This window comes from Tenrec ecaudatus, chromosome 10, assembly GCF_050624435.1.
Source record: "Tenrec ecaudatus isolate mTenEca1 chromosome 10, mTenEca1.hap1, whole genome shotgun sequence".
Lineage (NCBI taxonomy): Eukaryota > Metazoa > Chordata > Mammalia > Afrosoricida > Tenrecidae > Tenrec > Tenrec ecaudatus.
In genome coordinates this window covers 108135544-108163046 of record NC_134539.1, presented here as the reverse complement: position 1 = coordinate 108163046, position 27503 = coordinate 108135544, and the positions used below count along the sequence as shown (strand labels likewise).

Genomic DNA, 27503 nt, shown 5'->3' with positions numbered 1-27503 from the left:
CGCGCAAAGCGCGGGAAATCGGGCACTGCGCAGCCGCAGTGGGAACCGGCCAGTGCGCATGCGCGAGGCGTGCCGCCCTCGAGGGGGCGTCCGGGCGCGCGGGCCCCAGAGGCGCTGCGCCTCCGAAGTAATTGCTGTCATCTGGGAAGTGTCCGCTCTTCTTCTGTCTTAGAATACAGCGTTTTGTTAAGAAATTAAGCCCCTTGAATTCCCTTCCCCGCCCCCCACGCACATTTGAAGCGCTGGAAGGGATTAGGCTTCGTCTTTAAAGAATTGTGAAACCTCAGTCACCCTAGTGACACAACTGGGGGACAAAGTTTACTCTGTGTACTTTCGCTTTCGCACCAAAGCCGAGCAGTCTGCAGGCTCTGTGGGGCCCTGTGTGTTGGGAAGCAGGGAGTTAAAAAATCTTTTCGGAAGTTAACTTGGTCCAAGAGCGCGAGAAGCCTCTGGTGCGCCAGTTCTGAGGAAATGCCCTCCCTCCCTTCTGGCTTTCTAATCCGGCGGGTCACTGCAGCCCACCTCTGTACGCTGTGAAGACGGTAAGTGTGGACGGTGGTCGCTCATTAACTCCGCACAGCGGCCTAGAGAGAAGCGAACTCTCCGAGGGGGTCCGTGCGCTGCTGCCAAGGGTGGACTGATGGGCGGCGATGGCATCGACCCAGTCGGCTGGTGCCAGCTGCGGGCGGAGAGCCCAGGGCAGTGGGCGGAACCACGCCCGAGGGCACCGGGCACCACACACAGTCCTTGGACTTGACCCTTCCTAAACCAAAGTGGAGGGGACGCTACGACCCCCATCTGTCCATTGCCTCGTGCGTCTGTCTCATCAGGGTCACCTCCTGCCAGGTGTTTCGTGGGCAACGATGTGAGCAAAGGCTTGTCGGGGCTTTTTGCTGGACCAGTCAGTCGTGTGTGCGTCTGTGTGTGTTTCTAGTTGGCTGCTTCATCGCTGCATTAATCTCAGGGAGGACATAGGAGTTAGTTGATTAACTGTCACAAAGCATTTCCCTTTTGTTTCTATCCTGTATTTGATTGGTAGGTTTGTCTGTGTCCTGAGCACACTGTAGTGTTGGCGTGGGGGTGGGGGGACGGGGCGCTGTTGGATGAAAACGCTGAAAGGGAAAAATTAGAACTTTGGGGGCAAGTCAGAAATCATCGGGAGACACTCTATTGTCTTAGGAAAACTTTTGGAATGTGAGTCTGAAAAACTTCGTTTCCAGGCCGGGTTCTGTCCCTGCGTTTCTGCAGAATCTTAATCGTGTTGTTTAAGCCACGCTTTGTTTTACTACTTCGGGTACCTGTAGGATTTCTATGAGCCAGAGGGTTCTGGTTCCCTTTGCTGCTGCGGAGTAGGAATGTCAATATTTAACTATCCACCCTGTCTTGCAAAAATAGACGTATAAATAAGCTGAGATCGCATATGCAGAAGACAATTATAAATTAAGCCACTCTGTAATTGTAGTGATCTCCTCTTGTACCCTACCAAATAACACGGGGATTGCAAGTACATACGATATTCAGTACTCGGGTGTATTTGCTGTTATGGCTTGAGCATGGAATCAAATCAGATTTGGCTCAGAGACGTTTCTCTGATCCACTTAGTGTTCTGAATAGAGATGTGATCCACTTAGCGTTCTGAATAGTTTCGCCCTGACAAGCCTCCCTAATGAGTAGCATATTCCGGTGGAGAGTCTCACTGCCTGTAAGCTGGGGCGTGTCTGTATAAGCTCGTATAATGTGTTGGCAATATATGGCATGTCCCAGGACATGTTCAGGCATTACAAACACTAGGAAAGTGCTCCCAGTTACTTTTCCTTTATCAATAATTCAAACAGTGAGGAAGAGCCCAGAAACAGTTCCCAAGGAAGGACCAAAACTTCATGATAAAGATCATCTTAGAGACTCTTTGAACATCTGTTTTTAGTCCCAGCGATCTTTATTTATTCTTTCATCTCCAAAGTGTTCTGATAAATAGAATGTTGCTTCAATGGAGACACTTCTGAGGATATGCCTGTGGTTGCTAATGAAGATGGGACTAGCAGAAATATAAATATTAAATAATCATCTGTACATGTATGGGTCACTTCTTTATTTTTTATGTTTTTCTCTTCATTAGAAATGTTTTTTCCAAATAATCTTGAACCTACCTTTAAATGTCAGGGAAGGAAGAGCAGAATTTGTGTAGGAGTCTGATGCTGATTAGTAGTGTATTTAGATCTACTGACCATCTGAGGGAGTTAGAAGTCAGGGTAAACAGTTATATCTGTAGTTCATCTCTTGCATATTTTAAGCCAAATATGGTAAAGGGCGGGGCTAGATTGGAATGTTCATAAAGTAAGCAGAGCTCAGAACTTGTAACAGAGTTAAGATAAACCCAAGGGAACTTTGCACTTTGCACTTTGGTTACAGACTCCTTTTGATTTAAATTTGTAGACTTTTCTTCAGAAATTAAATTTAACTGGATCGCCTCTCTTCTGAATTGCAGAACTCAGATAAAACCACTTGGTAAAATGACCTCTTGTCACGTTGCTGAAGAGCCTATAAAAAAGGTTGCTATCTTTGGAGGAACGCATGGGAATGAGCTAACGGGAGTATTTCTAGTTAAGCATTGGCTAGAGGATGGCGCTGAGATTCAGAGAGCAGGGCTGGAGGTAAAGCCATTTATTACCAACCCAAGAGCAGTGCAGAAGTGTTCCAGATACATTGACTGTGACCTGAATCGAGTTTTTGACATTGAAAATCTTGGGTAAGACTTTGCTTTTTTGTTGTGGGTACATGCATGTATGTGGAAAGTGGTCTGTGTGAGAGAGATGACACATATGCACTTTATAAAAATTCATGTTCGTGGGGAGGGAAGAAAATGTATAAAAACTGATTGTGGTCATGATTGTATAACACTTCTTGATATGATTGAACTATTAAATTGTGTGATGTGTAGATTAAGTGCCAATAAAATCATTTAAAAAAATAAAAGTCTTCCAAAATTAAAAAAAAAGTCAATCAGTCACATGATGAAAAAAATTCATGTAATTGGTATCATGAATGAATAAGATTGCTTTCATTTTTATCATATTCCACTATGAATTACATAAGTATTTAAATGAGGCAATTATGAAATGCTCTTGTATGATATTTTTAAAATACCAAACTCTTCTCAACTGATTTTATAAATGTTTCCTATATAGACCGGAGCAACAAATAACAGAGGTTTTCTTTTTAAACCATGTCTTGAAAGAAACACATTTAATAATACTTTACATTGAATTAAGATTTGACCAATCTGTGTACAAGTTTGTCAGCTTCCTAGGTAATTCATTGCTATTTTTTCCATGTAACAATGTTTATGATAGAGCATAAAGTTCTACTTTTAAAAAATGTCATGTTCTAATTAATATGTGACTGAAAGAATGAGTCAATGCCCATTATCGTAACACCTGACTGCTCTGTCAGCGCTCCATGTCCACTGATTACCTACCTACCTGCAGATTCAACTAACCTTGGATCAAACCTTTTTAAAGAAATAATGGAAAAAATAATAATGAACTATATCAAACAAACAGAAAAACATGGAAAAGTCTGACAATTAACTGTTTGTCCCCCACCACACATTGACCTTTTACCATATTTCTTCCCAATACTTTATAAATAAATAAAAATAGATAAATTGGGAAATGATAATCAAGAAAAAAAACATTTCCAGAAAGTTCCAAAAAGCAAAAGCAGTACACGAAATCCATGCAAATGAAGTGATGTGTGGCCATGACCTGTCATGGCCTCTCGCCATTTCACAGATCAGGGGTCCTCAAACTTTTTAAACGGGGGCCAGTTCACTGTTCCTCAGACCCGTTGGTGGGCTGGACTATAGTTTTTTTTTAAAAACTATGAACAAATTCCTATGCACACTGCACATACCTTATTCTGAAGTAAAAAAGTAAACGGGGCAAAAACACCCGGCGGGCCAGATAAATGTCTTTGGTGGGCTGCATGTGGCCTGCGGGCCGTAGTTTGAGGACGCCTGTGTCAGATCCTCCTCTCTCCCGCACCTTGTTTAAGCACTATTCCCCTCCTGTTTCATTCACTCACTACTTGTGGGCGCTCTCTGTTTCTGTGGGAGACAGAGGGCTCCTAAAAGGCACTTAAGAAGTCAAAGCAATCCCTGAAAGGGACCATGAAGTACTATGTGCATGGTATTTACCGTGATTTTAGGTACTGTAAGTAACCTAGAAGTGATTTGAAGTATACTGAAAGAGGAGCGTAGGTTGGGTGGAAATACTACACCATTCTATGCAAGGGACTGGCGCATCCTCTGATTTTGTTTTAAGAAAGGTAAGGCTGTCCTGGAATCGCCCACGGGTGTGAAGGATTGGCTATAGGTCCATGTCACATCAATAGCATGTTGCCAGTGATGGGAATGAGAGGCAACTCACCTGGCTTTAAATTACTGTCAGTCATACAAGAGGCCTTGAAAAAGCTCGTGGAAATGGACTTTCGTGGAATGCAAAGACAAGGTTCCCATGAACCTTTCGATGCCCGCTTGTACCTTGAATACACGATATGTCACAGCAACACTCTGGGTATGTCCTTGTTAGCCATCTTTCCTTTTGCATAGATCATTGTAGCTACCACTGTGACTTCCACCATTGTTTTGTCAGCATGTCAATGTAACCTTAGTGATAAGTAACAAAACAGAGGAAAACTGGGATTTCTTTATTTATAAAGTTCCACGCGTTTTCACTTCTCTCACAGGTTTTTCATATTAAGGGTTTGGTAACTGTACACTATATTTCTATTGTATATTTATGTTGTCTCGGCCACAGATGTTGTTAATCTTTTTCTTTCCACTAATACCAGCAAAAACAGGTCAGAAGATTTGCCATATGAAGTAAGACGAGCTCAGGAAATAAATCATTTATTTGGTCCAAAAGATAGTGAAGATGCCTATGACATTATTTTTGACCTTCACAACACTACCTCTAACATGGGGTGCACCCTTATTCTGGAGGATTCCAAGAGCGACTTTTTAATTCAGATGTTTCATTATATCAAGGTAATGCTAATGCTAACTAATTCGTAAAGTAGTATGAGATCTGGATTTTTAAGTTTATTCGAGATGTGAAAATACCAGAAAAGGGTTAGGAGGAAGGGCCCAAGAGAAATGAGCGGTGTGAATATGCCCCACAGCCAAGCTTGGGTGAAAGGGGGTAGTAGCAGAGTACAGGGAAAGTTGTGACAATTGGGAGAAAAGAGAATGAGTAAACATACAAATACAATGAATAAAATAATTAGCTACTTGTAGGTTCTATAAAATTTAACTTTTTTATATACAGACAACTCGGAAATCATGGGCTATTTGGTAAAACCAAGTCAAATTAATATCAGATTTCAAATGTCTGGTTGAAGTAGTTCAATTTTAAGAAGCTCCTGAGAATGTCATTCAATGTTGATGTGTGCCCAATGATAAAAACGTAGGCTTCCTTTAGTTCTTCCCTTGCCCCCATGTTATTCAGATGCCCCAGTACACATCCGTCAGCACTAATCACTTCAAGGTCCAGCAGCCTGCAGAATGAAAAATTCAGTAGTCTACAGCCTACTCTGTAGCCAGAGAAAAAGTACTGGAAATTAGCAAGCAAGAAACACAAATAATGAATTGTATGTATACATCTGTATTATGACTATCCATCCTTCCTGAGAGGCAGTACGACTTAGTGGAAACAGTTTGTCCTAGGTAGTCATGAGGACTTGGGTTCTAATATGGATTTTCTCAATCACTAGCCTTGGTCAAGATTTCAGCTCCTAAAAGTTTGCTTTCCTTGTTTTATAAAATTAACATAACAACCCCCTCGATAGCTGTTAAAAACAAAGCATTTTAAGACTTTAGCCCAATAATCTACCAAATTGTGAAGGTTAACTATTATTTTTTTGTTTCCCTTGAGTTGTGTGACAGTAGCTATGTAGTGGTTCTTAGAGAAGGCAATAATCAGGTTGATCTTTGTTAGAATTGAAGGGCTAGTGGGATGCTTTGGTTGGCAGATGGAGAAAAGCAGCAAGGTTGTCAAAACTGAGAGGCCTGTTTTAAATTGTCAAGGAAGGGAACCACTAAACATCTGTAGAGAGCTGGACCACAGGAGTAGAAAGAGAATTCCTTAAGAGACCGAGGCTAAGCTACATAGTGATTCTAGCCAGTGATGAAAACAAAAATAATCAAATCCATTGGAAGAAATTTTTATTTTATATTCTTTAATTGTGGTTCTGGAGACTTGCTTAATGTACATTTTACTAAGAAGACTATGCATAATTTGCTTTTATGTGTAATTATTATATATGTTTTCAAAACTAGAATAATAATATTGGGTTTGAGAATCCACTTCTTAAAGATGTTTTACTAATCTTAGTTGATGAAGTGAAACATATTGAAAGTATTTTTGAGCCTGGAGCAGCAAAGAGAACAAAACACATGGTCTTCACTTAATAAGAAAGATATTTTGACTTCTTTTTCAGATGTCTTTGTCTCCATTGCCCTGCTATGTTTATCTTATTGAGCATCCCTCCCTCAAATACGCAACCACCCGTTCTATAGCCAAATATCCTGTTGGTAAGTCAGATTTTCCATAGTCATAACTGAACAAAATATGTTCTAGCTGAAACGCCAAGAAAATTATTTTAAGGCATGTTTATAGCCACTTGCATATTATTATGACTTATAACTTTCAAGTCAGAAGCACACTAGCTCCAGGTCTTCAAGCACTCCAACTACACAGTTCCTCAGTTTCATTGAGCGGCCTCTTGTTTTCTGTTGTTGTCATACTCAGTTCTTTTAAATTAGCCTAGCAGATTTCTTGTGTGTGTGTGTGTGTGTGTGTGTGTGTGTGTGTGTGTGTGTGTTTTAAAGAACAGTTTATTAAAGGATTGAGGCCTGCTGGTAAATTGCATATGCTTCAATTGCAATGAGAAGCACACGGCATCAAGAAGTGCAGTACTTTAGCAAGGCCAGAGAAAGGCCTGTGTAAAGTTGTTGGTTTTTTTTAATGGTTTAAATATATTTTCTCCCTTTTTATAATTGTTTTATTAGGGGCTCATACAATTCTTGTCAAAATCCATACATACATCAATTGTGTAAAGTACATTTGGATATTCATTGCCCTCATCATTCTCAAAACATTTGCTCTCCACTTAAGCCCCTGGCATCAGGTCCTCAGCAGATTTCTTCTCATCTGCAAGGTTCAGTTCAAATGTCACTTCCTATAGAGCTTTCCCTTAGTTGAAATTTCCAATGAGTACACAATTAAAACTTACAAACGATTGTTAGTCACAGTTTTAATCCCACATTCTGGCAAGAACAGTCCCTCCACATATTTCTTTAAACGGTTAGGGACTAGGACTGGTCCTCCGACAGCAATTTAAAACAAAGGGACTATCGTGTACAATGGCTCCTAAGTTCTCAATTGATTATAACTCCATAGAGTTCTCTGTCCTTGGGCCCTTCTGCCGCCTCATTATGTATGTTTAATAAGTGTTAGTTGAAATTTTCCAGTGAGTATATAATTAAAATGTATAATTGTTCATCACAATTTTAATCCCACATAGATATATACATTCCTTATCATACAATTTCGATAACTATGACTATATAAGAGGGCTTAGAAATTCATGGAGAAATAGAATTAAAAGATAATGGGAATTTTTCCATGAACTTTTCTGTTGTTTAACTTTTTTTATTAATTGGGATTGATACATATATCAACTCATTCCATAGTTCAATCACATCAGCAGAATTTTACATTTGCTACCACAATCAGTTCTCAAACAGTCTTTTTCTATATGGACCCCTTGACGTCATCCCCCCTTTCCGTGAGCTTGTTGAAATCCCTTTGTTCAGGCATCCCTTGGAAATCTTACAGATCTGATTCCAGAATACCCACTACGATAAAGAGAATATTCCAATTAAGCAAGTCACATGGATGGTATTTTCCGCTATGGATATGAAAGTTATGTTTGCACTATACTGTAATTTGTTAAGGGTGCAATAGTATTACGAAAAAGTTTGAAATATTGTGAGAATGACTAAAATGTGACACAGAGATAAGAAGCGACCACATGCTGTTGGGAAAATGGCGCCAATAGGCTTGCTCAACACAGGGTTGCCATAAACTTTCAATATGAAAAATATCAGCATCTGCAAAGTGCAAATAAAACAGAGCACAAATAAACTGAGAATTGTCTGCATATTAAATATTAATCACCTAGCTTTGATAATATGAGAGGCCTTAAAAAGTTTTCAGGACAAAAATCTAATTAAGAAATAATGAAAAATGTCCATGAACTATTGGAAGCCCCAGAATCCCTGGTAGTATAGTGGTTATGGGTTGAGCTGTGGTCCGCCTGGTCAGCAGTTCAAATCCACCAACAACTCTGCAGGAGAAAGACTGGGCTTTCTACTCCCATGAAGAGTTACTGCCTTAGAAACCCACAGGGGGTCACTATGAGTCAGCACTGACTTGCTGGCAGTGAGTTTTAAGACACTGGCATACACACATATATGATTATTAAAAGTGGTCAGGTTTGATTGGAACAGAAAGACAGTGGATCTGCTTCTCCAAAGCACTAGTTGACCCAGAGGTCTTACCCAGACTGCTTTATGGTTCTCTCTTTGTCAGTGGGCTATAAAACACCTGAGATTGTAATCTACCTGGTAGCTAACAAGCTAGTTTTCCATTGTTTTGTGGATGCTGGTCGAAGATATGGTCCTCCTAGGTCAGAGACAGTAGCAGAGTGTCATCATTGCTTTGTGCTGGTTTCCAAGCCCCACTTCCATGGGTATGTGACAAGGGCCAGATCACACCTACATCCCACAGGCAAAGACTGAGCTAAGAGAATGTAAATGTTCTATAATGGGCAGCAGGGACACCTGTCCTTTGCTGTCAGGAAGACACCGTCATTGCCTTCCAAGGCTGTTGACCATGCAGACATCTTTGTGAAGGAGAAGGTGGTGATTGAACGGATGAGCGTGGTGAAGGACGTGAGCAGAAGGAAAGGGACTAGAAGCGTGACTGAGAGAAAGAGTTTTCAACCACAGCAGTACAATATCACAATAAAGTGAGTTGCACACACTTTTGGGTTCTATTGCTGTAAGAATGGGTGGAAGGTTGACAGTCACAGGAGGTAAGCCCAATAGTACAGATATAGTTGTATTCTTGTAAGACAAAAGGAGTGCAATTTTATTTTTCTGTGGAAAATTATAACAGCACTATCATATCAGGGTGTATTTTGATGTTAAAGGCAATGCTGCCACAGCATTGCCTGAATTTTATATTGATTTAAGTCCATTATTCATCCAGTCTTATTTTCTGACTAGATAGCTGGCCTTTGTTCTGTCAAACGTCTATGACAGTTTCTCGTTATGTCCACTTACTACTTTGTTTACATCAATTTGTCTACCCTTTTTACCAGTTTGTTTTTAATATCGTGACAGCGCTGAATACAATTTAAAGTAAAAAGACATTAGTATCTTACTACTATCACACAACTCTGATGTTTTCTATGTTGTTTTCCAGTCTTTAATCATTATTCACATAATGTGTACATCTAAATGCTCTGCTTTATATTTTACTTAAACATTTTGTTTTAAACATCTTTCATAATGCTATAGATCTACCTTTTAAATGATTTTTTTCTTTTATTTTTAAATAGTTTTATTGGCACTTAATCCACATTTCTTTTTTTTTAATCATTTTATTGGGGGCTCGTACAACTCTTATCACAATCCATACACACATCCATTGTGTCAAGCACATTTGTACATTTGTTGCCATCATCATTCTCAAAACATTTGTTTTCTACTTGAGCCCTTGATATCAGCTCTTCATTCTTCCCCTTCATCCCTGCTCCCCTCTCCCTCACGAACCCTTGATAATTTATAAATTATTATTATTTGTCATGTCTTACACTGTCTGATATCTCCCTTAACCCACTTTTCTGTTATCCATACCCCAGGGAGGGGGTTATATGTAGATCCTTACAACTGGTTCTCCCTTTCCACCCCACCTTCCCTCCACCCTTCCGGTATCGCCACTCTCACCACTGGTCCTGAAGGGATCATCCACCCTGGATTCCCTGTGTTTCCAGTTCCTATCTGTACCCGTGTACATTCTTTGGTCTAGTCGGATTTGTAAGGTAGAATTGAGATCATGATAGTGGCGGGGGAGGGGGGGAACATTTAGAGGAAAGTTGTATGTTTCATCGTTGCTACACTGTATCCTGACAGGCTCATCTCCTCCCCGCGACCCTTCTGTAAGGGGATGTCCACTTGCCTACAGATGGGCTTTGGATCCCCATTCTGCACTCCCCCCTCATTAACAATGATATGAAATCCACATTTCTAGAAGAGTTGTATAATCATTACCACAATGCATTTTAGAACATTTTCTTCATCCTTATACTCATTGTTATTAGTTTACATTATTGTTATTTTAATTGTGGCAAAAATACAAACAACAAAGCACTCTCCAACTCAACAACTGCTGCACATATAATTCAGTGCCATTTATTATATTCTTTGTGTTGCACAACTATTATTGATATCTTTTTCCAAATTATTCTACCATTATGAATACAAACTCAGCTCCCCTAAGTAATAAATCTTCCTCCTTCACTCATGGTAACCATTGGTCAACTTTGGTTTCTTTTTTGGTTCTTCTTGCCTTTTTTTTTCTTTTCTATTTTTCAATAGTTTGCTTGATATAAAATTCACATATCATACACTTCCATAGATAATTTTCAATAAGATTATTGATCTTCATATATTAAGATTCTCAATTTTGCAATATAATCTAATACTTACATAGATTTAACAGTTTACCCTTCTGTGCCTAGGTATAGAAGTTGGACCCCAGCCTCAAGGAGTTCTGAGAGCTGATATTTTAGATCAAATGAGAAAAATGATTAAACATGCTCTTGATTTTATACAACATTTTAATGAAGGTAAGTAGTGGTGGGTATTTTTCCTTAATCATTAGTTCATTTATATAGATGCTTAAACAGATCAGAAAAGGGAGGTGAGGTGAGCACACATGATGAACATTGAAAGAGCAACGTACACCTCAATCAAATCTGCCATGCTTATAATCTGAGTTGCCTTTTAAAATTTGTCTTCACTTGAGCTATTCATCAATAACCAGAATACACATCTTTAAGAAACACAGCTACAAGATAATTCTTCCCAAATCAAATCCTTATTTTGCATACTATCCTCAAGTTTTAAAAGCTAAGAAATGTCTTATAAATATGAGAGGACTTCAGAATTTCCATGGAGGCCTGCACCGGAAGCTCACACCAGAAGATGGTGGCAGCCAAGGATTTGACGCTGGTTGAGAAATCCCTGGGATTGAGTACAAGGAACAAAAACAGTGCCCAGGGTGAGCGCCAGATTCCAGTTCTTCAAGCAAACAATGGTCCAAGTTTAAGAGGATTAATGACAATAGCAGTTCATCTAGTCAGGCAAGTCAACAAAGAATCTTTGCTGAGGAGCACTGCCAAAGAGAAAGCAGTCATGCAGCAATGGTTGGAATACAGGGTAACGAGATGGACACTCCAATAAAGACGACATCCGCATTCTGCTAAAGGATCTTAATTCATATCTTGAAGACAAAGTCTACCCATGGGCTATAACTTTACTTTAGCCAATATCCTGTTTCACTGTGAACTTCACCACGTTATAGTTGACCTGACAACTCAAGAAAAGGTGAAATATCTTAATGTGCCATGAAGCTTTACCCCAGTATCAAACAACATCTGCCTAGTGTTCACCGTCAACAGGAACATACCAATTCCCATTAGAAGATTCCCAGGCCTCCAGACAGCAGCAGGCCCCCTTCCCAGAGGGGATGCTCAGCGCTCAGGCGGAGCCGAGAGGACAGGAGAGAGTGGAAGCTACTCACCGTGCTCAGGGTGGCTTCATTGGGAGGACACAGCCCTTCCTCGATCCAGCTCATCCAGGGCTTAATCAATAAATGGAATTGGTGACACCAAAAAAAAAAAAAAAAAGAAGAAGAAGATTCCCAGGCCATACAGAAGGTTTTTTTTAATGTTTCAGATGAAAAATGTGTTCTGGACCACAGGACTAACATAAATTGATAGACAGCCATTACTTGTTGACAGGAGCTAAAACTTTAAAGTGTGCGCTTGTGTTTGAATGTTTTACGTGCTCTGGTTGAAATTTTGCAATTTTTTATGTACAAAGTCAACTGTTGTCAAAATCACATCATAAACTACCTTACAGGTGAAATTTTGATAAAAGTTGCAAATCAGTGGCTTAATCTATAAGGAAAAACAATGTTTTCCATGAGCGATATATTTGGCTTTTTAATGACCTCTGTTTTATATTTTAAATTCATTTCCCCCAATGGGCATTTAGCTAGTTTGACATCATCTATAATAAATTGTGCCGAGGAAAGGGAAAAAAGATGGACTTGTTTTAAAATATTTATGTGAGCTAGTAAAGGTGGTTTAAAAAGTAAAAAAAAAAAATCATGGAACAATGGGATTAAAAGATAATGAAAGTTCCGTTTCTGGTGGTGATGACCTCCCCACGCGATGGTGCCTGTGAGTAGCCAGGACCAGGTTTCAGCAGAGGTCTAGCTCTTCTGCCCCATGCTCCCCTCAGGCAGATTTTGGGATGCAGGGAGCCCACAGGTCCCCTCTGTACTTTTTAGGACGTTAATTCACAAAGGATCTCCTTCACCCCTCTCCTGAAGAGAAGAGAAAACACAAGAAGAAGCGCCTGGTGCAGAGCCCCAATTCCTACTTCATGGATGCCCAATGCCCAGGCGGCTATAAAATCACCACAGTCTTCTCCTGTCCTCTGTCAGCCTCCAGGAGGGAAAGCAAGGCTCATAGAAGGATGCTCCTTCAGACGGAAGCAGCACTAAAAGACTCGATCAAAATGTGTGGGAAACGATCCCAATAAACCAATTTTGGAGTTTTAAAAAAATTAATTTTTTTCTTTTACAAAATTATAGAAACCTTTATTAAACAAAAATCTCAAAAGTGAAGCTATTGTTTCTCAACATAACCTCCATCTAGGTCTATTCTGTTTTTTTAATTAATCATTTTATTGGGAAGCTCTTACAAATCTTATAACAATCCATCATGCAATTGTATTAAGCACACTTGTGCATATGTTGCCGTCAACATTTCCAAAACATTTTCTTTCCTTGGTATCAGCTCCTCTTTTTAACCCTCCCGCCCCCACTCTTCCACCATTGTGAACCCATGGTCAATTATATATTATTGTTGTTATTTCGTGTCTTACACTGTCTGTTGTCTCCATTCACCCACATTTCTGTTATTTGTCCCTCTCTGGGGGGGGGTGTATATATCCAACCTGTGATGGGTTACCCCTTTTGTCCCCTTCCCCCAGTCCCCCACCATTCCTACCTTCATGATACTGCTACTCCCACTACTGTTCCTGAAGGTTGAACTCCATGTATCAAGACCTCTTATCTGAAGACATGAAAAAATTATCATAATTCATAAATTATCAAGGGTTCATGATGGAGGGAGTGGTTGAGAAGCTGCTACAAAGGGCTCAAGTAGAAAGAAAATGTTTTTAAATGATGGCAACAAATGTACAAATGTGCTTGGCACAATGAATGTATATATGTATTGAGATAAGAGCTGTATGAGCCCCCAATAATTTTTTAAAGAGCTCTTAACCTGTACCAACGTGTGTCCTCCAGTCTAGCCAGATTTGTAAGGTAGAACTGGGTCATGGTAGTGGGGGGGGGGGGCATTCAGGAATTAGAGGAAGGATGTGTGTATTGTCGGTGCTGTACTGCACCCTGGTTGAATGGTCCTTCCTTGTAAGTTTTCTGTGAAGGGGTATCCTATTTTCTACAGATGGGCTTTGGGTCTCCACTTCAACCCACCTCATTTAAATCAATATACTTGTTTCTTTGGGATCTTTTGATACCTGATATCTGATCCCGTCGACACCTCATGATTACACAGACTGGTATGCTTCTTCCATGTGGGCTTGTTTGCTTCCCTGCTAGATGGCTGCTTGTTTAACTTCAAGCATTTAAGACCCCAGATGCTATATCTTTTGATAGCCAGGCACCATCTGCTCTCTTCACCACATTTGCACCCATTTTGTCTTCAGCAATTGTGTCAGGAAGGTGAGTTTTTATAAAAGAGTACCAGGTTATTAAAGTGTCCTCCAAAGTCCATCTGTACTCTTAATACTTAACTTATAAATATTCATATATTGGCCCCCTATCCCTTTTGATAATGAAAATTTTCCATGAACTTTTTGAAGCATCCTCATATATAAAAGACATTGAGCATCACAAGTAATTATAGAAATGCAAGCAAAGATGAAAAAATATTTCCCCACATTAGATTCAGAAAATTTTAAAATCTAGTAATAGTCAATACAGGTGATGATGTCAGGGGGAAATAGATACATTTATTCTCTGCTGGTGAAAACATAAATTGGTATAGACACTGTGTTTGCTGTGGCTGCTGTCACTTCCAAGTCGACACTATATGGCCTGGTGGAACTGCCCCATGGGATTTCCCAGGCTATAATCTTCCCAGGGGCAGATCCCTAGGTCTTTTCTCTACAGAACGGCTGGTAGATTTAAACTATCAACCTTTCAGTTATGAACTGAATGTTTAACCATTGTGCTACCAGGGTTCCTTAAGACATTTTAGAGAGTAATTTTGTAGTGCATTTTTAAATGCACAAATCCAAGGACCCAGCAATTTCACCTCTCAAGGAAAATAAAAGGCATCTATAAGCAATGTGATGTATAAACAGATGGTTATTGTAGGACTGTTTGTAGCAGAAAAACAATGGAAACAATATGAATTGTCATCGATTGGGGAACTGCTAAACAAACAAACATGGAATAGTCTTCAAAGCATATTACTAATTTTTAAAAAGCAGTGTGCAAAACAAAACATATGCTATAACTATTTTACAATGTAAAATACTAGGATATATATATATTCATAAATCCAAAAAACAAGCTCACTGCCATCAAGTCAATGCAACTCATAGAGACCCAAGAGGACAGAGTAGAATTGCCCCTGTGAGTTATGAAGATTGTAACTCTTCACAGAAGTAGAAAGCCCAGTCTTTCTTCCTCAGAGTGACTGGTGATTTCGAACTGCGGACCTTGCAGTTAGCAACCCAATGTGTAACCACTGTGGCATCAGAGATCCTATATGTTATGCTGACAGGAACAGTTTTGTAAGAATAGATATCAAACTTTTGGCAATAATTATAACTGGGAGAGCAAGAAACAAGTCAGGCTAATTTTGCCTCACTTATTTTGAAGAAGAATGTGTTCATGTAGTATTTGTGTAATTAAAAATTAATCATACACACAAAAATCCATTTTAGAGGAAGACATCTTAAAGGCTCCTCAGAGGCGAGTTCAGCCCTGCTGCCTTTCCCTTACTCTTGGCCTCTATAACCAGGCAGCATCAGGGTCCTAAAGCTCAGCCATCGCCAAGATCAAAACACAGGACCTTCGAGGCAAGAAGGAATTGCTGCTGACAGCTGGACGATCTGAAGGTGCAGTTTTCAGGGCTGCAAGTCGCCAAAGTGGCAGGTGGTAGGCATCCAAACTCTTCTGCACATCTATTGCCAGAGTTCTCGTCGTCGTCACCGACCCAGGAGAACCTCTGGAAGTTCTACAAGGGTGCGAAGTACAGGGCCCTGGATTTGGTGCCCAACAAAACACATGCTGTTCACTGCAGGCTCAAAAACCACAAGGAGCACCTGAAGACCAAGCAACAGCAGCCAAAGGAGCAGCTGTACCCACTGCGCCCATTCTCGCAGTCCAGGCAGGAGCCGTGCCCTTCCCTTAAACACAAACTGGCTGACTGGTTTAAGAAAAAATCATCTGAGCTGCAGCCATTTGTCTGTCCCTATCCAGGGGAAAGAAGAGTGACGCAGATTGAAGACACATGGAAACAGCTAGCCTAGTGCACTAATGGTTGACCCCGACAGCAGTGACCAGGAAAACTAGAAGGTGCTCTGCAGAGGGATCACAAAAGAAGACCCCAGCTAGAGCAAGAGAAGGCTGGGGAACAAAAGGAAAACTCATTGTAAAAGATCAAGCTTAGGGTCAGAGAGAGACTTGGGTGGACTCCTAGTCTCTGGACTTTGGTCACCCTTCAGCTCTGGAAATAAACTCAGCCTCATGAATCAGTTCTCAGCCAAATAATAGAAAGATCTAATAACACTAGGGAGGTACACACACTTTAGGAGAATCAACCATTTTAAAATCAAAAGGGCAGCATCGACCCAAGGACGAAGTTCTAAAAAGGTTAGGAAAGATGGAAACTGGAAACACAAGGAGGAAGTAGAATAAGGGATGTTACAGTGTAGCGATTGTAATCAATGAGATGAAACAATGCTGTGTGAATTGTTGCGTGGAAAACTGACCTGCTCTGTACAGCTTCATCTAATTCATTGGAAACGTGCAGCTCTAGGAACTTTATTCTGTGCACTGGGTCACAGAAAATACAGTTTTCAACCTAGCACTTATGAAACTGAAATAAAACTGTACTTAAGCCATCTTTTTACCAATCCAAATATTCTTCGCTTTATCCATTAATGTTCTATGTGGCCAGTAAATAAGCTATGTGAAGATACTTTTTAAATTGTGAAGCTGTGTTTAAGTTTTAGAGCAGTGGTTCTCAACCTTCCTAATGCTATGACCCTTTAATACAGCTCCTCGTGTGTGGTGACCTCCAACCATAACATTATTTTCGTTGCTACTTCATAACTGTAATTTTGCTACTGTTATGAATCTGGAGACCCCTGTTAAAGGGTCGTTCGACCTCCCAAAGGGGTCACGACCCATAGGTTGAGAATCAGTCTTAGAAATTCTTCTTAGGTTTTTTCAATCCCTTCACCATTCTCAATCCTCTTCTGTGGCTCTGCTCTGCTTGATAGATGTCCCTCCTGACATATGAATTTTAATTCAGTTTGAAGTTAAATGCATCAGAGACTGAGTTTTGTTCTTGTGTTCCAAAAGATATCTCAAAATAAGGGAGCCGATGGTCTTTTCTTCCTTAAATGAATTCTGGAGAAGCTCATGAGGTTGTTCAACTAGGAGGAGGAGGAGCACTGGGCCAGAACAATATGGAGCATGGGATGAGAGTTAGGCTACTGAGGCTGCCTGCCAACTCTGAGATTCTAAAGCAGAAAACTTGCTCCTCTGTGTTCTACCACTTTTTCCTTTCCTCCCCACAGACCTTCTTGGTTAAAGATAAAGGTAGGGTGGTTTGCAAAATGACCCCAAATTCTCTTTGCAACGTAATGATTCATACCTATCAACAAATGGAGTATTCCTCACCCCCTGAATCTGAGTTAGCCATGTGACTTGCTTCATGCCACAAAACAGTTTGAAAAGCACTAACACATTGGGGCATTGTTCTTAAGCACCTGGTACCACCACCATGTGAGTAAGTCCAGGTCAACCTACTGGATAAGGAGAAGCTGTGAAACACAGAAGTCAGGCATCCCGGCCAATAGCATGTAGCACCAGCTGACTGACTGCCAAATGTCAATTCCCATTAAGAGATTGCGGTAGTTACATAATTGTCAATTTAAGGATTAAGCATGTAGGGGTGGAGTCTAGCCTGTCAATCAGGTCATAGCCAACAAGGCTTTTTTGTGGGTATAGCCTTCCCCTAAGGATTCTGGGAAATCTGGTATTTCCTCCTTGGAGGTGGAAACGCTCTGCTAACACCCTGGGAGACGTAACAGCTGACAAGACGCATGGATCCATCCTGATGCAGCCCTGGGTGCTGGAGAGGCCATGTAGAGTCCCCTGCCAGCGATGTTTCCAAAGACTTTCTACCCACTGGCCTGTGATCTTCTACATTCAGCATCATTGCATGTGTTTCGTGAGTTTGAAGAGGACTTTATAGATTGATATCGAACGTATGGGCTAATATCAGACTTATGAACTTGATCTGGGCTGGAATGTTTTCTCAATGTTCAATTGCTCTTGTATATAAATCTATTTCTTATACACATATCTGTGTCCATGGATTTGTTTCTCTAGTCTACCCAGACTAACACAGATTACTTGCCTCAATCATAAAACTAAAGCCCTCAGATTATTCAACCTCCAGACCAGCCAATTCACCATAAGTGCATAAGCAAACCAAGCAGTAATTAGCCAAGCCAGCCCAGACCAAAGGAACTGTCAACCCAACCTACATTATCTTGAGTTAAATTAAAGAATTGTTGTTTTAAGCTTTTAAATCCAAAAGCAGTATGTTTTACAGCAAAAGCTAATTGATACAGAAGGTGTCAAGGAGTATCCTCATTCCAACTCTGATTGAACTTTCTGCTTTAAGGGAAAGGGGTTGGAACCACAGCACATTATAGGCCCTGTACTGGATAAAAGGTCAACCCATTTGCTCAACAGTTGTCTGGTATAGATGTAAACCACCCCTTTCCAAGTGTCCGGTATAGGTGGTTTTGTGTTGCTGCATCTGTGACAGTTGGGCTCCACTGTTGGCAGTGTACCTGCATCCCAAGATCGCACTGCTCAGGAACAGTCCTAGTGTTTGATGCAGATATAACCTAACTTGCTGGAAATTCCCCAGAAAATATGCAAGCACATAGGCTGATCCTTCATAGATAAGGTAATTTAAAGCTTTCCTTTGACAGATAAACAAAATGAGCCTCAAAAAATTAAGCAGATAGGAGGTTAGAGTCCAGTTGTCCTGATACCCAGTCCCCATTTGCGTTCTGTTTTATACTTTTGTCCCTCGGCCTATTTGTTGAGACTGCTGATCAGAACAATTCATCTTCTGGCTTAGTGATGTTTATGAATATTCTTAACTAAATGTGTCCTGTTCTTCCCCAAATCATTCATCAGCTTTCTTTGGAGGGTAGAGGCATGTCTTCCTTAAAATATGCACTTCCTTTTCAGGACCTTTATCTGTACTTCTTTTTAATTTTATTTTTGGTCATAGGAAAAGTGTTTCCTTCCTGTGCTCTTGAGGTCTATAAAATAATGGAAAAGGTTGATTATCCAAGGAATGAAAGTGGAGACATTGCTGCTTTTATTCATCCTCATCTGCAGGTAACATTGACCAGTTCTTTAGAATATTGAAAATAAAATAAATAAAACTGTGTAATTCACAAAGCACTGTACATATGATATTCTTAAAAACATTGCTGTGTTTTCAGGATGAGTGAAAAGATTCAGACCTTCGTTCAATACTATTTACTGAGTACATCCTGCACTGAGTTCTGGGGGGTCCATTAACGAATGTCCTCCCTGCTTTAGTGTAATGTATAACCTACGTATACTCTGGCCCACAAAGGAAGATACGGAACCAAGCTCTTTAGCAGAATAATGAAATAGGAGAGGGAGGGGCCAAACAAGCCCCCTCAGAGAAGGTGAACTCCCTACTCGAGTATAACAGATAGGGATTGATATATCTACTTTATAGTAGGGAACCTGAATTCCAAACGGTATATCCTTCCTACAGCCTGTCAATGGCAGACCCAACTCTAATGTTCCCTCAGTTGGCCTCCTTGTTGTTACGTCCATTCTGTGTGGAGGCAATTCCATTCTGTTGATCACCATTCTGTTATGATAGGGTTGCTATGAGTCAGATCCAATTCTATGACATCTACAAGCAACATGACCTTTTGATCACCACAGAGAAAGTAGAGCAAAAGAAAACCCAGAAACTCTTTCTTTAAAAGGTCTTCTGCCACCATTCTCTGCCTCTCCTCTGAACTTGAATATGTACTTGCCTGGTTTGACCATCCCACTTTTTATCATCCTGTTCAAGGCAGAGAAGCCCTGTCTCTTGGGCAAGTGTAGGGGACTTAAATGTGTAGGAAAAAAATGAGAGAGAGAGAGAGAGAGAGAGATTTAAAACAAACAAACAAAATACACGTCACACAACCCAATGCTATGATCTCATTTATTCTTGTTCTGTGAGATAGGCACTTGGCCATTTGGCCCAGATTCACATCATCAGCCATTAGAATAAAAGTCAGATGTACTATTACAAACCATGACCAAGCATGCTGTGAGAAACTGGGGGTGATAATACCTCTGTCCTGGCTTGTCCTAACATGTCCTTGTGGAGATGCCCCATGGGCCACCTTCAGAGTCTGTTCTCTCCAACCTAGAATCCTTGCTCTCTAAATTTACCACCCTTCATGAAGCTTTAGGTCGCAGGGTGCTGCTCCCCTAGAAGTCCTTGCCACTGTCATTCCTCAGAGTCCCACCATCCTGTGACCTGAAGGCTTTCTGTACTTGTTGTATCCCCTTTCTGTAGCCAAAGAGGGAGGCAGAAGCAATAGGGCTGTGCATCACTTTCTGGAAAACCGCTTGTCTCAGCCACTTGAATGCAAGCTCTCTAGAGACCTTGACAGAAGTTGTGGAAGCCTCTCTAGCTCTGCCTGTCAGACCACAGCCTTGTAGTCAACCCAGTTTCTGGTAGAAAATGCACACCAAGCACAATGTGGGAGGACGTATGAGAAGAAATGGCACAATCCTCGAGAAGATACGTGGACTAGACCTAGGAGCCTAATGCCCTGCTCAACGAGACAGACTGGCAGAGCAAGTCCTGCTTGGTGATGTAGTAGGATACAGGTGGAATCTTTGAGATGAAGCCTTAGGCAATACTTTAAAGACAGGGAAGATGAAAATTGAGGGAGAGGAAGAAGGGAACAGAAACGTAAGGGGGTGGGGGGAATTAACAAGTACAAGAAGCAGAGACCAATGTAGCAGTATCATAGAAGACTACAACCTTTGGGTCTTTTTGAGTTTTGTGTTCCTTGAGGAATTGCTTTTAGTCATGTGTCTCTCAATACATCTCCCTTTGGCCTAAGACTGTGTGAAAGTTGTTGAATTTAGGAGAAAGCATACCAAATGGAGAGAATAGACCTCAAATACAGGCCCTGGAGCAACTCCACAGAGAGTTTTTGGGATGAGCTAGTCCTCATTTTAAGATCCCCAGTAATGGAGTATCTGCCTGCAGAAGGTTCTTCATCAGTATTTACCAAATCTTGCTGAGCAAAGGTAGAATTTAATTGAACATGAGTTTAGTCTTGCCTTTTAATATTATGAATCTCGTTGGCAACGCTGAACGCAAACCTGGCATTGAAGCAAACTTGAATTATATGTGTCAATTATAAAAGTTTAAAGGGAATGCTTTGAAATTCTGCCAAGATTAATTACACAACTTCAATTGTCCTATCATTCCTACGCTTGTCAGCACACTTCTCACGCATCTCTTTTTAAAATGGAAGGCTTTAATTTGTTAGTTGTCTGGGGGCTAACATAAAAAGTTTAAAGACAGAGAAAAATCCATGTAATTTATTTATGTTCATTGTTTCCTGAGAGGATCAAGACTGGAAACCACTGACACCTGGGGCGCCTGTGTTTTTAACTTTTGATGGAAAGACTATTCCACTGGATGGAGACTGTACCGTGTACCCTGTGTTTGTAAACGAGGCTGCGTATTACGAGAAGAAAGAAGCCTTTGCGAAGACAACTAAGCTGACACTCAATGCCAAAAGTATCCGCTCCTCTCTACATTAGAAATCACTCTGAGCTCACTTCTTACACGGTACTGTGGAGCACTCTACTAGTCTGTAAGCTCCTTGAGGGCAAGACCGTGCCTTAGTCAACACCCATACCACTTACCTGAGTGCCTTGCACACAGCTGACATCCATGCAATCTTTCTAGAATGAACGAACGAATATATTTTAAAGCTATCATATTTTACATGTCACCCCTCAGTGAAGCATATTTCCTATTCTCATCAGTGAAGCACATTTCCTATTTTACACATTTTACTTTAAAAGTCAAATTTTTAATAAATAGCCTTTAAATTCCAAATATACAATTGAAATGCATTCAAAAAATTATTAACACGTAGAGTTTTAAATGCATGTTTTCAAATAAGGGACAAATGCTATTAGAAACTGATGGCCTTTAATGCTTGTACTTTTTATATTTAAATTAATGATAATATTAAGTATTTTGTCTAACTTTAACAACGGTTGTGATCATCTTAGGAAAACTTTTAAGTGCTCTTTTGCAAATGAAATGTGAAAGTCAAATGGGGACTGATTATAAAGGTGCTATTATGAGTTAACCAAGAAACTATGAATAGTCCTTTATCCTCAGAAAAAGACAGCCACACCAAACATCCCTACCCTGGCATGTTCATTTTGTGAGCAGAAGGCCTCTTCCAAAAGTTTAGCATTAGAACTCCCCTGTCCACCCACCTGCTCCACGCACACACCCAACCTCAAGAGAAGCTAGCATTCCTTTCAGCATGGCACGTTTGAAAAGTCACCTGCCGCACACCTGCACTTTATATTTTGTAGGAATCTAGGCCCTCTCCCTCCCAGTCAAGGTGTGAGGAGCAAAAGGTATGGCTCCAGCAGCCACCAACATAGGTCGCAAAGAGAGAAATAACAGAGTGTGAGTCGGAATCAACTTGATGGCAGTGAGTTTGGTTTTTAGAATTCCACGCACGCTATTGGAAAGGTGATTCAAACTCATGTCTCTGGTTTATAAATTCATTCTCTCAAGAAATACACCCATGTCCTAAATGTCCAACTTCTTCACCTCCCAGGAGTCTTCTCTTTAAAGGTCTTCCAGCTGAATGCTCTCTTCCTCCCTCTATCCCATAGATTTCCTCCCTCCCTATACAGTCAAGAAAAGGTCATTTTTATCCCATAATTTGGGCCCCAAGCAGCCCTTATTTATTGTTCCAAAATTCAATTATCAAAGCCAAACTAATATTATCTTTCAAAGAAAATTTCATTGAATCCATCTCACTCCAGGTACAGCACAATTAAACTACATCTAATATTTTCAACACTTTATTTTACAAAAATTTTTTAATTTGAATTGATTCTCTTCCTTCTGTGTTTCAAAGTAAAAATATAATTTATCAGTAAATTTTTGTATATTGAATCTAATCAACTTTTATTTCCCACTATGCCTGGATCTTGACAATGTTCAGGAAACATAGATGCAGATTAATTTATAGGTTTAGTGGTCCAAAATTGAAGGTGTTTCCATCTGATGGTTTCTGTTTTCATTGTACAGTAGGACATAAAGCCCACTACAGTCCTGGTGGGGTAGTTGGTTACATATTGAACTGCTAACCACAAAGTCAGCAGTTTGAACCCACCTGTCGTTCCACAAAAGAAAGACGAAGTTGAACAACAGAAAAGTGGGTGCAGGGAGACATCAGACAGTGTAAGACATGAAAAAATAATAATTTACAAATTATCAAGGGTTTGTGAGGGAGGAGGACAGGGAGGGAGGGGGGAATGAGGAACTGATGATACCAAAGGCTCAAGTAGAAAGCATATGTTTTGAGAATGATGATGGCAACAAATGTAAAAATGTTCTTGACACAATGGATGGATGGATGGATGGATGGATGGATGGATGGATGGATGGATGGATGGATGGATGGATGGATGGATGGATTGTGATAAGAGTTGCATGAGCCCTGATAAAATGATTTTGAGAAAGAACGATGAAGTTATCTGTTCCCACAAAGATTTAGAGGCTTGGAAACCCAAAGAGGCAGTGCTCTATCCTGTAGGGGCACTATGAATCAAGAAGGCACATTCCAGTGAAGCACGTTATTATGATAATCTTTTGAATGAAGTAAATAATTAATCACATACTAATTAATGATTTACAAGTTCTTCAACTCATCAAGACGGCAAACACTCAAGTTGGGAACTGTCATCCTTTTGAAATGACTAAAACGAATGCATAGACATTCTCATTGCCTGTTCACAAAAGTTCTGTGATCTAGAAAATGGGGACTTGTAAATTCCAGGTGGAGCTGGGACTTTACAGCCTGTGTCTCATGTGCAAAGTTAAGAGCCAAAGCGGGTGACAATAAGCCACTTCCTGGAGCTCACGTAGCTTCTAGCATTCTCTGACTAGGCCTGCATGGGAATTTCCCTTAAATCCCGGCTGCTTCCTGAGTTACTGGGGTGCACACTTGTAATGCAGGAAGCCAACAGGTGCGTCTGCATGCTGGATATGCTGTGACCAAGCATAATGCTTCAGGTGTAAAAAGTGGCCTTCCTTTACTGACTCCTGGGAAGACGTTCTGCTCAGTCTTCACAGCTAGACAGCTACGACGAGGATAAAACAAGGCCATAGCAAGGCAAAATAAATATTTATTAGAAATTTAGAAAAACAATTATTTGAGATCACTAAATATTCTCTTATGATTTCTTTCTTGAACATAGAGCTTCACATACACACAGAACACTGAGAAAAAGTGTGTAAATTAGCACGTACAAGGATTGGCACATTCAATGAGGATGAGGTGACAATTCTGGGTTTTGGTCCAAGATCACAGTAAACACATGTAAATCAACACAGAAATCAAGTATGGTGTAGAGGCCTGAGTGGTAGTCAATCTACCTGGACCTGCCCAGGACGAAAGGGTCTGGGCCACCCACACCTGGAGGAAGGAAAGGAATGTCCGTGATACTGAGCTCTCCGGGCAGGTGCCCGCTAAAAGCCTGATGACTTCACAGTACAACCTCGCACACTGTCTCCCACAGCCCAAGGAAGAGGGTAAGCCTCATTTTTATTCCAAACAGATACTTTTCATAATGTTGGCCATTATTCCTGAGTAAAGTTTTAGCTAAAAAGAAAATTCCCAGCCAAAAACTGTATCTAAGCATAGGAGATCCAATCTTTGGAAAACACCCTAAGTTACTGAAATGTAAATCATGAACTTTTAGGTTATCTCAATATGCCCGTTGGTTAAGATATGGGGTGCATGACTGTGCACACTTGAGTTTTATACCAGCTATTAGGATCATAGAGATACTTCAGGTGGCTAACATGAGTCCTCTGGGCAAACGACCCTAGACCCATGGCACAGGCCAACCACAAATATAGACTGTGACCCATGGCATAGACCCATAGCCTAGACCCATGAGAGATGCCAAACACACAGATATAACTGTGCTTTAAGAAAAAGAAGAAACATGGTGCGGAGAGAAATTCATGGACCAGGAATCAGGACAGCCCAACTTAGATCAGCTCTGATTTCAGTTCTTGCAGCATCAGTGTCTTAAAGCAAGTCTGCTTTCTAAACTATACTTTGCCTTGGGAAACCTGCCTATGCTCAAAGATGATCTAGGCTGAAAGCTCTTTGGGATCCGCTGCTGGGACGTCTATCCAGAACAGAAATGGTTTTGTCAAAAAATATATTTTCATCCAGATTCACAGAGTGCTAGCAGCATGTGTGAAGAAGCACCAGAATGTGCGAAACGATCTGATTATTGACTTCTATTTGCCAAACCATCTAGCTTTTGTCCAAGTGTAAACTGTAGAGTTGTGTGTCTTAATCCATTAATACCCCAAATAACACCATTCTGAAACTCCCAGTGCCAAAGTTTGCCATTGACCCAATATTTCCCTTCAACCCAAGACATAACATGACTTCAGGATGGTAACTGCAGGCACGGGGTCCTTATTCCTAGATTCTTCCAGGTTAACAGAGCAGAAAACTCATCCAGTTGTGATCCTCAACAATATCCCAAATAAATGCTCAACTCGCTTTTCCTTAAACATCTCCAAGATCTAGATCAGCTATTGAACTGAATGTTCCAGCCTTTACTACTAGTTACACCTATCTGTAATGTATCTGCTCCCTTGTCTCCATGACACTCATTCACTCACTCACTGCCATTGAGTTGATGCCAACTCATCGTGACCCTATAGGGCAGGGTAGAACTGCCCCTGTGAGTTTCTGACACTTAACTCTTTATGGGAGCAGAAAGATCCGTCTTTCTCCCCTGGTCTCCATAACAGTCCCCCATAAATTTCTCTTTAGAATGGCACATCCATAGGCCCTTCTACTCTGCTCACATCCAAACTTGGTCTACCCACTACCATGTATAGCATTGGTTGGCTCCAAACATCATTTAGACAGTGGTTCTCAACCTTCCTAATGCTGGACCCTTTCATACAGTTCCTCATGTTGTGGTGACTCCCCCAACTATAAAATTATTTTCATTGCTACTTCATCACTGTCATTTTGCTACTGATATGAATCGGGAGACCCCTGTGAAAGGATCGTTCACAACCCCCAAGGGGTCGTGACCCACAGGTTGAGAACCAATGATTTAGGAATATAGTGAACTACACCCTTCACCCTCCCCCAGTTGTCCCCAGCCAAGCAGGAAAGTGGAGCCTCTAAAACATAGACTATTAAGGGCACAAGGCCAAGTTCCTATCACCCAGCCACGCTAGCACACAGAGGGCCCAGAACAGGGAAACTGGCCCAGACTGACTGCTTAGCATGGACTTCTTAGTTTACCTAAACTGAGATGAACTAGCCAACTGTAAAGTATGTAAAGGCCATTTTTGTGCCATTTAAAATTAAGTTGTACAATAAATATTTTTATAGTCTCACCTCAAAAAGTCTCACCTGAATCCTTTCACCAGAAAATAGAGTGGATTTTCTAACTAGTTAGGCTCTAGTTATTTAGAAAATGGCTTTAGCTCTACACATCACATCGGTCCCCAAGTTGACTACTTAATTTGTGGGAGGAGAAATAAAAAGAAAACCCAGAGGATGAGAATCTAAAAACAAGCCCCAAGTCTTGGCAAATTTTTTTTTCTCACAAGCCTTCCCCGTTTCAACTTTAAATTTCACAGTTTAAAAAGATTATGTACCTAGGGCATTTTAGGTATTTTGTTAAATTCCCCTCAGTGAGAAACACGTATGTAATAGTAACTTCTGGGACTTTAAGCCTTATAAATAGATCAGTTGCTACTTCTGTTTCAGATTAAGCCACTGCCGCTGCTCGGAGGCATGCGCTATTGCAGAACTGGGACCAGGACAGGAGCCAAGCCCTTTCACCCAGATCACAGCAGTCCCATTGGGACCAGCTTGGCGTGTCCCGTGAGGACCTTTGTGTATATAAAGAAAAGCTTTTGTCCTTGTGGTGGCCAACGTGAAGCCAAGTACATAATACTTACATCTAGCCCAGAGGCCCAAAATCTGCGTCTCGAATTCTAAAAGGCACACACTTCACTTGAAGTAATTTTCATTCAAAACTTGAAATGTCCTTCCTACATTGAAAATAAGAACTCCGTCTGAATGACGCTAGGGAAAAATGACTCTCATTGTGAGACAGTTCGAGCCTTGGGGTACCAAGGACACTCATTCCAAGGGTCTTATCCTGTTCCCTGAGGGTGTCCAAAGGGCATTTCCATAACTCACCCCCCTCCTTCCCTAGGATGTTCAGCTTAGCTCAGCCCCTTGAACATTCTAGAACATTCTGGGAGGGAAAAGAAAGATTCCCACAAAATCAGACCTACTCATAGGAGGGAAGTGTGGGTTGGAGTGTAGGTGGTGCAGGGGGCTGTCAAGGTGAGATTGCAGGAGAAAAGACTCCCTTTCCGCCCCCCCCCCCATGCTCCTGCCCATT

At 40.8% G+C, this 27503-nt stretch overlaps 1 protein-coding gene and 1 pseudogene across 1 annotated transcript; both read left to right on the top strand.

Annotated features, from left to right (window-relative positions):
• The first annotated feature begins 135 nt into the window (after positions 1-135).
• ASPA (aspartoacylase) lies at positions 136-22887 on the top strand. The gene is made up of 7 exons (XM_075559208.1): positions 136-542; positions 2486-2746; positions 4852-5047; positions 6499-6592; positions 10870-10977; positions 19006-19115; positions 21402-22887. Exons 2-7 carry the CDS (start codon positions 2511-2513, stop codon positions 21597-21599), a joined length of 942 nt encoding a protein of 313 aa, XP_075415323.1. The 5' UTR covers positions 136-542; positions 2486-2510; the 3' UTR covers positions 21600-22887.
• LOC142458158 (eukaryotic translation elongation factor 1 epsilon-1 pseudogene) lies at positions 11049-11910 on the top strand (annotated as a pseudogene).
• Positions 22888-27503: the final 4616 nt, after the last annotated feature.

Excerpts from the sequence above, each read along its gene's own strand:
- ASPA (XM_075559208.1), top strand. The coding sequence starts at position 2,511 with ATGACCTCTTGTCACGTTGCTGAAGAGCCTATAAAAAAGGTTGCTATC. Across the intron at positions 2,747-4,851 it reads TTTGACATTGAAAATCTTGG|CAAAAACAGGTCAGAAGATT; the intron begins GTAAGACTTTGC and ends CACTAATACCAG. Across the intron at positions 5,048-6,498 it reads AGATGTTTCATTATATCAAG|ATGTCTTTGTCTCCATTGCC; the intron begins GTAATGCTAATG and ends CTTCTTTTTCAG.